General features: G+C 39.1%; 1 protein-coding gene across 4 annotated transcripts in view; it reads right to left on the bottom strand.

Moving 5' to 3' along the window:
- Positions 1–3,442: 3,442 nt before the first annotated feature.
- VTI1A (vesicle transport through interaction with t-SNAREs 1A) overlaps positions 3,443–15,406 on the bottom strand; it is a 256,512-nt gene continuing 244,548 nt past the window's right edge. Inside the window, exon 9 of one of the 4 annotated variants that reach the window (XM_064717431.1) lies at positions 3,443–4,801. In XM_064717431.1, the coding sequence (XP_064573501.1) occupies positions 4,708–4,801 (94 nt within the window). In that variant the 3' untranslated portion in view covers positions 3,443–4,707. The remainder of the gene's footprint in view (positions 4,802–15,406) is intronic. The other 3 variants (XM_064717433.1, XM_064717434.1, XM_064717432.1) reach the window with 3 other exon arrangements.

The following is a 15,406-nucleotide window of genomic DNA, read 5'->3' on the forward strand; positions in this document are numbered from 1 at the left end:
GCAAACTGCATTCAGATGTATTGAATAAGAAAAGATCAAAGACTGACTATTATAAAGCAAAGGGAGCCTAACACATACCCTGCCTTTGACTGTTTCTTTTTTTACCATCTTAAAATTCTCCTGAAGCTTCTCCTTCCGTAAGACGATTATTTACAACCAACAACTGCAACTACACAGAGAAAATATACTTAGAGATAAATACTTTTTCTCCTATAAAAAGTAGCAGTTAAAAATATCTGTTTCAAAACAAAATCTTCCCATGGTTTCTTATAAAAACCAAAAAAATGTCAAAACACATGCTGTCCCCTCCAAATGAAAAAAAAAAAGCCTGAACCCACATCCTCCTTGAGTTTATCATAAGCTGTCAAGTTGCTAGAAACAGAACTGTGTAAGACATTGCCACAGCTAACAACTTTACTGGGGATCCACATGTAGCTTTTTCCCCCCTACAAAAGTCCTACCAGATTTTGAAATGTGAGTGGTGCAGTTCAAAACAAAAAAAGAAAGGGACATGGATTTTTTTTTTATTTGGGATGTGTGCAAAAGTGGTTCATTTATGACTGTGTATTAAAAAAAAAAAAGAGTGCATATAAATATTTATGATTGGAAATTTCATTATTTAAAATTATTCTATAAATTTGCTAGTAACTCAAAGATGAATGCCTGCTGTACAGTTTGCAAATTAAGTACCATTATTTTTCTCTTCTGCACTTGAATATTACTCACAGCTAAAGTCATTTAAAGGGGTTAACATCAGCCTTAATTAAATATTAAAGTGTGCCTGTACCTGCTGCTATTGTTGCCCTTAGAATAAGATATAACCTATTTTTGACAAGTTTTCATCTTTCTCTGTGGAAGACGCTACATGAAACCAAATCAGTGGCAAAGAGGAGGGTAATGAATAATCTATTTCATATTCCAGCAGTACCCAGAGCTCTGAGTGGAAAAATATTCAGTCAGATGATAGTATGAGGCTGCTGAGGTACCACATGACGCAGCTAATGTTTAAATAATAATAATAATAATAAAAAAAAAGCGATAAACAAATCATTAGCCCTTAACAGTTGTTTAATGCAATTTGTTAATGAACGTAATGGTGGGGACTAATAATGAAAGAAAATAAAAACGTCTAAACAGGCGCCAAGTTGCCAGTGATGCTCAATTATTTCCTTGTCAAGTTTTTATGATTTAATGAGCTCCTCTGGGACTGACGGCTGTCAGTCAGTCGTGACTTTTTGACACCATTACAACTTCAAATACAGCAGCAGGCAGGCTGTTTTCCTCGGATTTGAAATACTGAAATGATCTGACAGGTTTAAAGAAAAGATGTGCAAAAAAAAAAGGAGAGAGAGAGAGCGAGAGAGAGAAAGAGAGAGAGACACAGTTGCTTTTTCTTTCTTTTTCTTTTCTTTTTTTTTTTTTTTTTCTTCTATGGGGCAGACAATCTCTGGATGCTGTTTGGTAATGAAAACCCAATCACAGAGGTCATTATCTGATGAGGTTTTCTTGGAACTGGCAGGGTTTTTTTTTCTTTATTTCTTTACTTAATGATAACCCTCGATGGGTTTGCCCCGCATGGGATGGTCAGAGCCGCACAATTTTGTTCACCATTAATTTCAGCCTTTGAAGCTCAGAGCTCTGAAGCAGCAGCAAAGAAAACCCCCCACCAAGCTGGCTCCAAAATAAGACAATCCAGCCTGCCTTAAACAGAATAGCAAATGGCCTCCCATCCCAGAGATGAGAACTGACGTCAGTCAAGCTACATTTTCTGATATTTCCCCAAAACGTATAGCATTTAAAACCCTTTAAAACTTAAGAGTCTTTAATTAAATTGCTTTTGATTTTATATCAGTGCAGAATTAGTTTATTTATTCTGTGAGCCCAGCTGTTTAGCAGGGATGGATTTCGCACACAGCACCACGCGTGCGGTTTTTAATTTGTCGTTTCTCCACAAAGGCTGGCAACATTAAAAACACTTTGCTCTTTGAGGTTTACATTTGTAAGCACTTGGATTCATTCACAGACGTGCTGTAAATGTGACCAAACTAGTCCAGGGGAAGCCTGGACCTGGGGATGTCACACTACCTGTGGGTGGTTGGGGCTGTGCTCTCAGTTGAAGTCGCTCAATCCCCACCAAAATGTGTGGATTTGGTGAATCTCACCTGCACACTTCCCAGGCCAAATGAACAGGGGTGAGAGAGGAGTAATAATGTGTTTTGAAGATGTAATGTCCACCTGAGCACTATTTTACATGTAGGAAGTACGTGAGGATGCAAAGCAGGCGCAGAAGAGTTATTAACAGGTTAGCATGAGAAACATAGCGATGGCGGGCTCATCAAAAGTGGAGATGAAGGCTTTGCGTGGCAGTCTCTCTCTCTCCCTCATTCCTATCTGAGTGGATGTATCTGATGTGACACTATGCCCTAGATTTATACTGGGATAAGGAAAACTAGCTTCCTTTCAGCTTTTTGCTGATTCCAGCAGGTGGCTAGATAGAGGGCAAAACCTAGTCATAGGTCACTGTTAAGATCAGTAGTCATGAATCAATTCCCATGATAGTTAAATTATTGAGGCAATGCAGAGAATGTCTAGGCAACAGACGGAGCTTAAGATTTCCTTCTTGACAGTTTTCTGCTTTACAAAATATGCATCTCCTAATTTGCCGAGCTGAGGATAAATATCTGTAATGCTGCCAGGCTTCCTCCTAATTTGTCTGAACTCAGCTCTGTGCCATCACTGGAAGCTAATGGCCAGAGCTCTGCTTACACAACCCAAAGGCTCAGTTTGAGTGTCTGCTGTGCCTGAAGGCTGGAAGCTGAACACCCAAATCTTTCTGTGTCTCAGAGCCACGGGGTAAATGCCACACACCTGGCAAGGATGAAACCAGAGGATGCCCCAGGAGGCAGCTGGGGGGTCCCATGGCCTTGCGGCAGTGCAGGGCCATCAAGGTGAGGAGCTGAACATGACTGTGCTGCACAGAGCAACACCTCCTGAAACCTGGGTCTGGGCTGCCCAGGAACTTTTGTTCCAGCACCATCCTGCAGCCAGTGACATGAGCTGGTAGAGAAACCCAGCACATAAAGCACTTCCAAACTTTGTTGTGAGCTGCATGTAACACTCAGACAGCAGAGCTGACCCGACATGCTTACATTTGTTTCAATAAGTAGCATTTTTCCTGTGGATCCTTTTATTCTACATTTATTACCCTCTTTCTATGTCTTAGCTGTGGCATTAGTACCAGATCCTTTTAACTGAGTTATTTGTTTCTATGTAGAGAAAACGATGACATTTAGGGCCAAAATCAGCCTCCAAGGACAGCACAGCAAATCAGTAGAGTCCACAGGAATGCCAAAATCCCAAAAAAACTAAGGCACACATGAAAATTCAGGGCTCAGCTCCTGCCTAATGTGGGAGGAATTTAAAAGTCACCAGATTTTTGTTTCTTTGAACATCTTTTGGAAACATTTAATGGCTTAAGTTCAAGGGCTTAATATTCCTCTTCATTTGCAATATTTGTAAGGGATTCCAAATAATGAATTTAAGAGTTATTATAAAAATACGAACTTTATCACATCAGCAGTGATAGACCTTTGTTGGAATTGCAAACTTAAATATAAGCCAAATGACCTCAACCTGTCTAAATCAGAAGCACAGCCAATAGGAAAAGAGAAACAGCTCATTTACACACAGGTAGATGAAACTATGATATATTATATCAGCTAAAAGCATATATAAATTAACATTTTTACAGTTTCTGTTTAAAAAGAGGAATATCACATCAGAATTTAATACACTCAAAATACTCCAACATGCAGTCTCAACATAGTCAGGCCAGTATTAAAAATCTAGATTGTTTAATGCATTATAATCACACATTTGTTGCTGAATTATTATTTAAGATCTCTTTTCAATCAGCAACAAATAGATAAGTATCTTTAAATATCTTCATTAAGGGCCTAGTGTGTAATGCTTATCAGTACATATATCAACACTGGAAGATTTGAAAGAGATGGGCTGTAGCCATAACTTCATTTTAGGTAAGTGATGTGTTTTCATGATCTTGATGAAAGTGGAATTGCTTTGAATAAGCAGAAAAGAAAGCCTAACTTTAAACAATAAATTGTTAAATTGAGTTTTGGATTTACATTATATATTAAACACCCTCCTAAGGTTGCTCTCTTTTTAAAACTAGCTACTGTTCTTAACCAGGTTACATCTACTACGATAATGCGTGATTGGGAGTTAGTCACAGGAGACAGGTTCACTTTCTACATCATTTGGTCTTTGCTTTACTTATATTTTAAATCACAGAAGGTCAGATACTGCTTGATATTCATACACCCTGCACAGTACAAGAAAAGTGCAAAGACTCTCTTCCCTCATGAAACTCTGACAACTTACAGGCTAATTGTCTGTGGGTGAATTCAACACATATTAAATCTTTTTATACCAGAACAAGCCCTCACTCCAACAAATATTAAGATCCTGAAAACACTCAGATAAGGACAAATATGTAAGAAAAAAATAGTCCCACATGCCATCAACTATGCCATCAATAATACAAAATATTTTACACCACTTGCACCTGAGTTGAAGAGTGGAAAAGAGAGGGAGACTCTGTCAGTGCAAGAGAATGATTCATGTGACCACTTTGTCTTAATTACTCAGAACAAGCAGTTTGTTGCTGTTTAGTGAAGAACAAAGATATCAGCGTCCCCTGACAGAAAAATAAATAGCCATCATGGTGGTGAAGATGATGATGACTGCCAGCACAACAATCAAAATCCGGTTTTGGATGATCCTGGAAAAAAGCAGAAGAGACAGAAAAAAATTGCAGTGAATAAAACAAAATAAATCAAAACAACAGAACAGATATAAAATTATAAAATGAGGTGTACAAAAAAACTGGAGAAAAGACATATGCCCACAAATTCAGTATTCCCTCTACCTTTTTGTATCTTGGTTATTTTATACTTCTCCCAATTTCCAGTGCTTTCAACAGTATCTTTATGTAGCTATTAAATCCAACTTTTGCATTCATGAAAGAAGTAGAATTTTCTGAATTATGCATACATTTATATACATATTAGAATAAGTTAAATAAATTATGTTCCAATTTATTAACCTTCTAAGAACAAATTAAAAAAATAGCATTCAGTCAACACAATCCAAGCAGGGTGGTCTATAATAGTAAATATCATTATATAGTTTAAAATAATTCTCAAATCTTCAGTATTTTTAATCTGAAAAGAAACAATTTATTAATTTTCAAGGGATTTTACTATTAAGGAACAAGATTTCAAGGAAACACATGTCAATGAGATACTCACTTGTACTAAAATACCAAGGGAAAAGTACAAAAGATAGTTTTGAAGAAAAGGATGATATAAAGAAGCAAGTGTCAAACTGTGAAGCTTATGTTGTAAAAGCATCTCTTGTCTCTGTAGCATACCTTTACTTATGGTAATAGGCAATGTTACATTTCTATGCAGTATGAAAAAAAAGAAGATTAGTGAAAATAAAAATTGCCAGAAGTAGAAAATCCTAATATTTTCCCATTATTTGTTGGGAGAAATTCCTGCTTCTAAAATCAGTCATCACATCACTTCAGATTCTTCCTAAAATTAATAGGTCAATTAAAATTACTGAATCAGGAAACAGTAGAATTTGAGACACTTTACAGGAGGATTTTGGATTGTAAGAATTCACTGCTTGTTATTCCATTTTCACAGAGAAGGAAGAATATTTTCACAGGCTCTTAATAAATAGGGAGTTTTGCAAAACACACTTGTACATGAAGCTGATCATCAGAATTGGAGAAAAAAAATTGGAGAAAAAAAATCCCAACAACCAAGTGCAATAAAAGCACCCCAAGTCATAATTTTTTTTCTCATGCTTCTGCAAAACAAAACAAAGTCTGCAAGAACCAAACAATGGTAAGAAGAGGTAAAACTGCGTTATGTGAAACATCAAATCTAGTACAACTTGAAGACAAGGAGTGTAATGTGTTAAAATGAGCATATTTCACGCAGTGAAAGAGAGAAGAAACTCCAGAGAGCAGAGGGGAGTTTTTCTTGGTAAATGTTTTTCATTTAGATGTGGGTGGATATACATATAAATTATACTGGGAAGTGTAAAGAAAAATGCAGTTTTAACCAACTCCAGCTCTCTCCTTGCTTACCCCCCACCTAAAGGAAAAGCAGTAGATGGATGGATGAAAACTGTCACATCAGACAGACACCCTCCCCTGTGACACTCTAAAAGGACTAGCTCTCTATCCTCCTGACAGGTTACAAAATGATCACATTTGCTGACACGTCTTCCGCAAAACTGCTTTAGTGTTTGTGTCCACTTTCCTAGCAGGAGATGAATGGGCTGCTTTGTCCTCATTTATCACTTAAAGCTGAACTAAGATCTGTCTCGTTTATTTTTCCCTTCCTCACTAGAAAGGCTCAACCACAGCATTAATTCTTTCGCGATGACAGCTAATTCAAACTTAACAGGCAATATTTACTCTGCCAAAAGGATGAGGAGGAGGGAGGGATGGTTCTCACTCTTTTTTTTCCCAAAAAGAAAAAAAAAAGTGTAGCAGGCTAACAAAATAAAGCTAATTAAGGGCTTTTGGTTCTTGTTGGTTTGCACTTCAATTTAACACCTGAACTTACAAGCTTCTCTTTTGTGGCGGGGTGTGACATTCTCTGCCAAACACCTGATAACAAACGATTTGCCCAGGCAAATGCATGAAAACCAGAATATATATTTACTCACTCGCCCTCATCACTCCTGAAAGGACACTCAGCAAAATTGAATCTCAGCAGTGAAATAGATTAAAAGCATGAAAACTCTTAAAACATTCAGCCTTAAGTAATACACAGTGCAGCTGGCTTGACAACCATTTTATTTGTGGGATGTGGGCCCCAAGGCATCCATAATGCTAATTTACAAAGGATTAACTGTGAGTGAAACTCGCTTAATCTAACACATAGTTAGGCAAAGGCATACATAACATACTGAGTGTTTAAATCAACTCCTCCTATCTCTGGCCCACCGAAAAAATCATTGCATTGTCTAAGAAGCAAAACTAAAGAAAAAGAAAAAAGAAGCATGAAGTCCCCCAAATCACAATTATTTTTAATATTTATTTTTAATACTCTGTCAGTACACACGTGATTGCAAGATTATTTAATCAGTGTCCCTGTCTCTAAAATATTTTTCAAGAAAACACTGAGTGAGGCAAGCCACCACCTGTATCTGCTAATTGAAGGTTCCCTTACGGTGTGAATCTAGGAAATACATATCAAAGTTCAATTTCTAGGAATCTGAATTAGTCTGCACAGTGCAGCAAAAGAATATCATATTAAAAGGAACAAATTAATCATGAAATAGGATGGATGTTATCAACAGATTCCTACACTGAAGCATTATATACTTTTAATATTCAAGTCCACAGTTAAAGATTAATTTTATATCTTTAAAAAAAGAATAACATTGAGTTTTACTGTTTTCCTTTCAAGTGAGCAAGTAAAATTAAACTAACTGCATAGTGTCCAGGGGATGGGGCTGGGAAGAGAATGACAGAGCTCTTAGGCAGCAGCAGGACAGTCCCAAGGAGGACTCGGTGGTGCCTGTTGAAATCTGAGTCTGGGAGCTGCTGCTAAGACAGAGAACACAAGTTCTGGGTGTCAGCACATCTCAGATCTCAAAGTCAACAGGCAAGGACGACCCTTTAGAGTAAAGAAAAAAGGAAGAGGAAAGGGGGTTTTGAGTGATCCAAGACAGTCAAGCCAGCTCACAGTTGCAGAACAATGGTTGGCATTGGCAGGACCCATCTGTAGGGAAGCCTATAGTACTGTCACAGCCAGACACTGCCAGTGGGTATTGCTCTAGGCAAAGCATCAAGGAATTTAAGTGGGGGAGGGAGTGATAATACCAAAGGAGAAGAAAATGGGGCCTAAGCTCGCTACAAAAAAATCCCAAAGGCTAACATGCTCACAAGAAGCAGATGATAGTCTTTTATCTCTATTACACCTTAAATTCAACAAAATCTGGTGAATGAGGAAGCCCAGATTTTTCTTTGAAAATGCAAAGCATGTTTACAGGGTAAATAATTTAGGAAAGAATATATACTTGAAAGAAGACACCCATTGAAACATCCATGGCTAAAATGCCTGAAGGCAAAAACTTGTGCATTTGCATGCTGCATTTTATTAAGTTAGCACACTGTAGCTTTAAAAGAATGCATGGCCAAATTAAGAGGAATGTGTGACTGAAACATCAAGGATTCCTCAAGTTTACATTATGAATCACAGTGCTGTTGATATGAGATGAATTAACCATTTAGTCGATGCAGCTTAGGCACTGAATTCACACCAAGTTCTGCTGGAGCCCTGTGCGGGAGCTCGTTAACAGCCAATGTCTACTGTTCCTTTCATACTCGAGGCTCTAGGAGCACAAGGGCTCATTCTACTTTGAGTTAGAAGAGACAAAAAATCTGTGCTTTTAACCAAGCTCCATCCAGTTTATTATGGACAGCAGCCCGAAATATTTGGGTGCAAAACCACACAGAAACCGTGACTAAAGCAGATGCAAGGGTAACGTTAACTGACGCACTGGAAGAGCACTCTGGACTAATAACACAGAAAGCACATGCCTCTCCTCTCGAGTTTCCTTCTGCTCCACCTTTCCAGATGCCTGACCCTTACGGTCACAGTGCCTAATCTCCAACCACTGCTGTGCTGGAGGGTGCCTCCAGCCAGTGCCAAATTCAGGGCACCACCTGCTTTTGAGGATCACCTCCCTGCTGCACAGGGCAACCACCGCTCTGCAGAACAGGTCCCACATGTGTTACCAAACACTGATGCTCCTGGAAAATCCGTTCCCCTCACTGCTGCCCCAACAGGAATTGTGCTGCCTTTCCACATTTCAAACCCCCAAAGGATTCGCGCCTGTCCGTGGCTTCACACACACACACGCACACAATGGGTCTAACTCTGTTTGTGCCATGTTTAGATCTGCTCCATATAAACACAAAGCAGCTCCCAAATAAGCTCTTGCAAACCTTACATTAAGGATGCCAACCGTGTTTAAACCTTTCTATGAAACTGCATTCATTAGCAGGGGAGTGCACGACATCTATATGGGTTCAGCCTGATGTCTTGCACATGTCTTGGTGCCTGATTGACCAGCACTGAATAATGATGCCTTGCCATTAAGCACTGATGGTACAATAACAATTGTCATGAAAATCAGCAATCATGGTAACATGTTAACAAAATGCAGGATATAAACGAACCAGTGCAGACTCTGGGTGCATAAAGAGTGTGTCCTTAACTTGAGGACTACAAATAAAATACTGAAAAAATTTCCAACAGAAGCTCAACTCTGACACTGATACAAATAAAAAAAAAAAAATGAAACCAAACAAATGGCTTGGGGGATCAGTTAGCACACATTCATTACAACACAGGGCTTTATTCTTAAAGGAGGCATCTTGAAAAATAGTGTCCTCAAGAACACAGACTGATTGATGACAGAGCACTGTCCAACAGTGTTTCACTGTAATATGTATTTATGATTTAACTAGAAGTGATTCCTATCAGTTTACTGCACAGAAAGGCTTGCTCTGTACACAAAATCACATCTTAAATGGTCACTTTGAATACTTGGCTGTTGCATTTTTTTGTGCCCTTTTATTTCTGATTGGCAGTTTTTGCTAACATGAAAGAAAATAGGTGCATGCAAATCAGTGGCAAGCGATTTTTAAGCGTCCAATATTCATGTGCAAATCAGCAGATTCAAACAAACACTAAGTGTGGGTCTAGTCAAATAGGCAAAAACATACCAGGCAAAATTAATGTGCATTTAAAGTAATACTGCTATACTCACATAGCTTCTGGACAGACACAATTATTACTATATATAAGGACATCCTTGTTACGATGAGTTTTCAAATGGAAGCACTAAACCCCACACAGGGGAATAAAATGTTATGATTGGTAAAGCAAAGCCTTAGATACATAATGATAAATCTCAAGTTCAGGGTATCTGGGGGCTGTTCAATCATTCACATCTTCAGGTTTAAGAATGCTGTTCTTAAATAAAAGCAACTGAAAAGAATGAGACAGGCTGTGGCAAAAACATAAAGACATGGCAACCTACTGTAATAAAAGAGCAAGAGAACATTGCCTAGCAGAATTACAGCTGGCTGGCAGTATCTGACTCGAGACATTTTTCATCATTAACGACTGAAATTAGCAAACAGAAATACCAGTGAAAAAAATATCTGCACAACTTGCATATGATTCCTTGGCCCTCCTCTAGTGACCATGGGAAAAGTGAGGAATTTGGAAAACACTCAAGTTTTTTTCCTCTTCCTCACCACAAACTCTGAACATATGTCTACGTCTTTATGTTCTCAAGCCAGAAGACCTAATTACATTGTAATTGACATTGCATATTTAGATGTGAATAGGCTTTGGGAGTGCTGGAGAGGGGATGGGACCCCCTCATGGCTTTCTGGGGACAAAAAGACAACACTTCCTGAGGTCCACCTTCAGTCTGCACACTGTTCCTAGCAGAAGCCTCTTCCACGTCCTCTGAATTCCTTCCCAAAGTTGCCTCTTTGTAAGAACTTGGGAAAATCCATAAAAATTGCTGAAAGCTGAACAGATAACAAAATGAAACCCTCAAAAATAGAGGGCCGGTGATTAAAAAAGGGGCTTTTTCTAGCTGATTTTCTAGCAGGGTTTAGTGAAAGAGCCAGGCCATACAGGGCACCTAGGATTTTGTTGATAGGACTGAGGAATTGTGCAGTGGTATGTCCTCTAGTTTAAAAGTTCAGTCTTAAGGACTGGGCCTGTCTACTTGTAATAACATGGATACCAATCTCTAGTTATAATATTACACTCAAACCACATCAATGTGTTTCCACCTGGGCCCTGAATGAAAGAATGAGTCATGTAATAACAGGTGCGGGGAAGTAGTCACACCATCCCACTTTAAACAACAAAATTATATCTAGCTGATCTCTCTCAGCTCCCTGTATATAAGCTCAAATCCTGCTCTGAACTGCCCTCCCTTTCTCCTGGCCACACGGGCACCCCAGCAGCGCTGGTCAGCTAGGTTAGGTGCCTACAACATAGGAATGACCATCTCTTGAACATGAGGCCCAGGCAAGAAAGCTTGGTAGCTCTGAAGGCAAAATCATACAGAAAGCCACTAGCATGTAGTAAAGTGTGTGTAATCTGCCATCAATCAGAAATATTGCAGAGATGAAACTCACCAGTGAAGCAGAAGATGCTAATCAATAATTAGACAGTAAAGACCTTGATCCATCATCTCTTTTTAATGGATCCTATATTTGCACATTAAATTTTGACCAGAAGCAAATGTACTTTTCCTTTGACAGTTTTTCTGGAGGAGTAAAAGAAAGGATATCCCTCTTTTGGCTGAATGCCTGCTGAAACACATTGGCCTTCCTTGACTCAACTATGTTTTTACCTTGCTGTGTCATCTTCTGACAACCTTGCCATATATTAAAACTTAAAATTATTTTGATTATATCTCATAGCTAAAATACTTATGGAGACATTTAATTAATAATAGAAATCTTGCAACACATTCCAAATGAACAGCATTGGAGTACAGTGTTATTTGGTAGCCATCAGGGCTTGCATGGGCCTTCTCTCAAGGAGCTGGCAGTCTCAGGAAGTGAAAATTGTACCCAAGTGATCAGTGGGGTGTGTGGGGAGGGAGAGGGGACTGACTGACCTGGGAAGGAGAGAGATCTACAGGAACAATTGGAAATCAAATGTGGTAATAGGGAAAGCCCGATTGAGGACCTCATAAATGTGGGACTAAAGGTCAAAACACAAAATTGAAGGGTGCTGAAAATCTTGTACTAGCCAGATTTTACTCATTGCTTATTTTAAAAACACATGGGAAGGCATTTCTGAAGGATGAAAAGTATCCTTCTGCTCCTGAGACCCTGACATGGGACTTTTCTCTCCACGGTTTTGATGCAACTTCAGCTTTCTGCCACCTCCTTCCACAGAGGGAATCAATTAGGTTGTGACTGTCACTAGGAGGCACAGTGAGGCTTCTGGGGCCGTGGAAACTCACCCACCAAAATGAGAGAGGGACTAACTCATTTCATGCAAAGCACAGGCAACCCCAGATCCCTTTGGCAAGTCTCAATGATGATCACATGCAGAGTGGCAACTGCAAGTGGAAGGAGTCAAGGTTGTCTTAATCTCCAACCAGCCTTTCTCAGGGTACTGAAGTATCAAGAAGAACAAATCACACATTTAGTCACCTGAGCATGACTAAGAAGCATAGGCCTCAGCAAACATTACAAGAGCTTTAGCAAGAGCTCAGAGGGAGAGCCCAGCTGTCAGTGCAGTGGCATTCTTCAGCACGTCGGGTACATGAAACCCTGGTCCCCAAACAGTTAATGGAAAATAAAAAGCCCCAACCCCCTCGTCAGCACTCAAAGCTAAAGCAATTATTTCTCCAGCAGAAGAAATGTATGCAAGCTATAAAATGACAAGAACGTACAAGATCTCATATTGGCTTTTATGATAAATATAGTTAAATTTACATTCTGTGCAATTTAAAGAAAACAAAAATGTCAAAAGTCTGCATCTTATCAACTTCCATAATCATTAGAAGCCACTAAAAGATATATCTTAAACAGATGAAAGGAAGTAACGTCTTTCACCCTGCCTCAATTTAATTAATGACTAATCTACAGGTTTTAGCTGTGATAAAGCTGGAGACTGGACACACACACTCTTCTTGCATTATTTTCTTCTGATTACACAATATTTGACTGGGCATCTTTTTGTATGGCAAGTTTCCTACAATTGTCTTAACAATGTTGACCTCTTTTGTAAAAACCTGAAGGCATCTGCAGCAATTGTTCCTGAAGATCTGCTATCCAAAATGTTACCATTTCATGGCACTTCTTGAATGATAGAATAGAATTTTTTTTGGTATATATTCATTTTTTTTCAAATGCTATAAAAGAAAGGAAAACAATCATGGCTAAGGCCATTTGTGAGATGGCATTAAAAGAGCCTACTCTGAGACAGATAAAAATAATGAGAATCTTTCTGTCAAGAAGGATTTAGAAAATATCACGAGCATTATTAAAATTTAATTTTTTACTGTGCTTTTTGGTTCCCCCTTTTCCAGTGATAATGAGCAGGACTGCACACCTCCACAATGCTAGTACTTGTTTTGAGCAATAAATTCAGCCTTCCAGTCTGAAGACATTTCAGACAACAATTTTGACTGCTATAGGCTTATTTTTCAACCTTTTCTGAGCTTTGAGTCTTCCTATAAAAACCAGTTCATAAGCTAATTTTCCACAAGGCCAGTGGAACAAATAAAAATCAATTTTTGCCCAACCGGTTCAGAGAAAACCTGGGAACACTGAAGACAGAACAGTGAAAAATAAAAAGAATCGATGTATTCACAAATGGTTTACCTGATAGAGAACTATCAAATTAGTTGTCAGGAGATACTTGCCACTATGAAAGCATTTTCTTTCCAGCATGTTACAGTATTTCTATTAGGGAGCAGAGAAGCCTCTACTTTGTCATGACCTCAGACCCCTTGGTTTAACAACCCCCAAATATTGGGTAAAACCACAGGGCACAAAGTCACGGTGCAAGAGCCCCTCGCAGTCCTTGCAACCAGAGGGACCTGCAAGCCCAACTGGCTTAGGGTGGGTGTAAGGCTTCATGATCTCCTGCAAGGCACAGAGATTCCTGTCTCACAGAAGGCAGGGAGACATGCATGACCTCAGGCCAACCTTGTCAAGAGGAATTTGGTCCATCAAGAGAGGGAAAAAATCGTAAAAAACACCGCCCAGACTTCCCTCCTCTGTTAAAACCCCAAGTGTTCAGGAGCACGCTGAAGACTAAGCAGTTTAATCTCTTGGACAGCAGAACACAAATTTCTCCAAAGATAGGAATCCCATTTGTAGACTTCAAAACTTTTCAGAATCTCAAGGACAACTCAGGGCACAGACTTTAATATCATGGCCCAATCCATTTCAACATCTCCCCCGCTAATTGGGCAAGTGCTCCCAAAACTGCCATACTGAGAAGGGATGGGATAGGTGCTCATGTCTGTCTGTCTGCAGCCAGAAAAAATTGTCTGGAAAATTGATTGAAGAACAGAATCTGCTTTTTAATACAAATTACCCATCACTGCTGTGGAAATAAAGCAAATTTATAATTTACAAGCTTAAATAATAAGGAAGCTATTTTTAAGTACCTATAATCTCCACTCTGGTATGTAGCATTTTATACACTCCTATATTTTTATGAGTTGGCATTAGAATGTGACTCATTTTAACAGAAAAAAAAAAGTATTAACTATGTTACTCAGAAGTAAAGCTCCATATTACCTATTTAAAATATTGTAACACACCATGGAGACATCATTTCTAGGGCCAAACAAAACATTACTCAATGAAGAAATGGCATGAAATATAAAATATTCAGCAGAGGAAGGGTATTTGGAGCTAAGCAGTTTCACTGCCAATAAACAGCATCATAATAAATAATGTGCATGTAGGAAAAAATAAGTATACCTGTTCTTCACTATTTGAGATGTAACACCTTAGTGGGGGAAATGAATAAAGATACTACTCCTCCACTAAGCACATGCAGGGAAAAACTAAAACCACCACACATTTTGATTCTGAATCTCTTACAACTGATGCTAATTTGCTTATGATATCTGCCTGATTTAGAGCTAATCTTCTGTAAATTAACTCCTAATGCTGTCTGAAATAATCCTCTTAATGCTGGTCTGTCTTGAGTACTTTATATCAAACACCATGAAACGCACAAGCGTACACAAGGCGTTCAGCAGCTGCAGCGCTGGTGGCTGCTCAAGAGTATTTGCTGCGCCATGAAGGCACAGAGCTGTGGGGCCCTGGGGCAGCTTGGGGACAGCTCTGGTTGTCCCCTTGGAAGGGGACAGCAAGCCAGAGCCGTGTCCCACCACTCCTGGCCACCAGAGAGAGGAGGAGGCTCTTTGTCTCCTGACAAAATGGTGCAGGGGGGTCCGGCTCCGTGCTCCCACCTCCAGCAGCACATGATAATGAGGAAATGTAAACGGCTCAGGCTTCGAGATTTCCCAGCAATGAGATCTGTGTTAAACAGCACTAATTATCAGCTGGAAGCCTAATCTGATAACGGGTTTGAGAAGACAGAGACAGACCATTTTGTTTCTTCAGTGGACGAAAATATTTTTAAGGGTGTTGCTTCAGCATTGGCCAGCTTAATAATTATTGTAACTGCTTACAATTCTGTATTCAAACATATATTTTTTCTGCTAAATCCACTCGAACAATTTTCTACTCAACATTAATTTAATGACAGAGCCAAAA

This window comes from Zonotrichia leucophrys, chromosome 6, assembly GCF_028769735.1.
Source record: "Zonotrichia leucophrys gambelii isolate GWCS_2022_RI chromosome 6, RI_Zleu_2.0, whole genome shotgun sequence".
Taxonomy (NCBI): Eukaryota; Metazoa; Chordata; class Aves; order Passeriformes; family Passerellidae; genus Zonotrichia; species Zonotrichia leucophrys.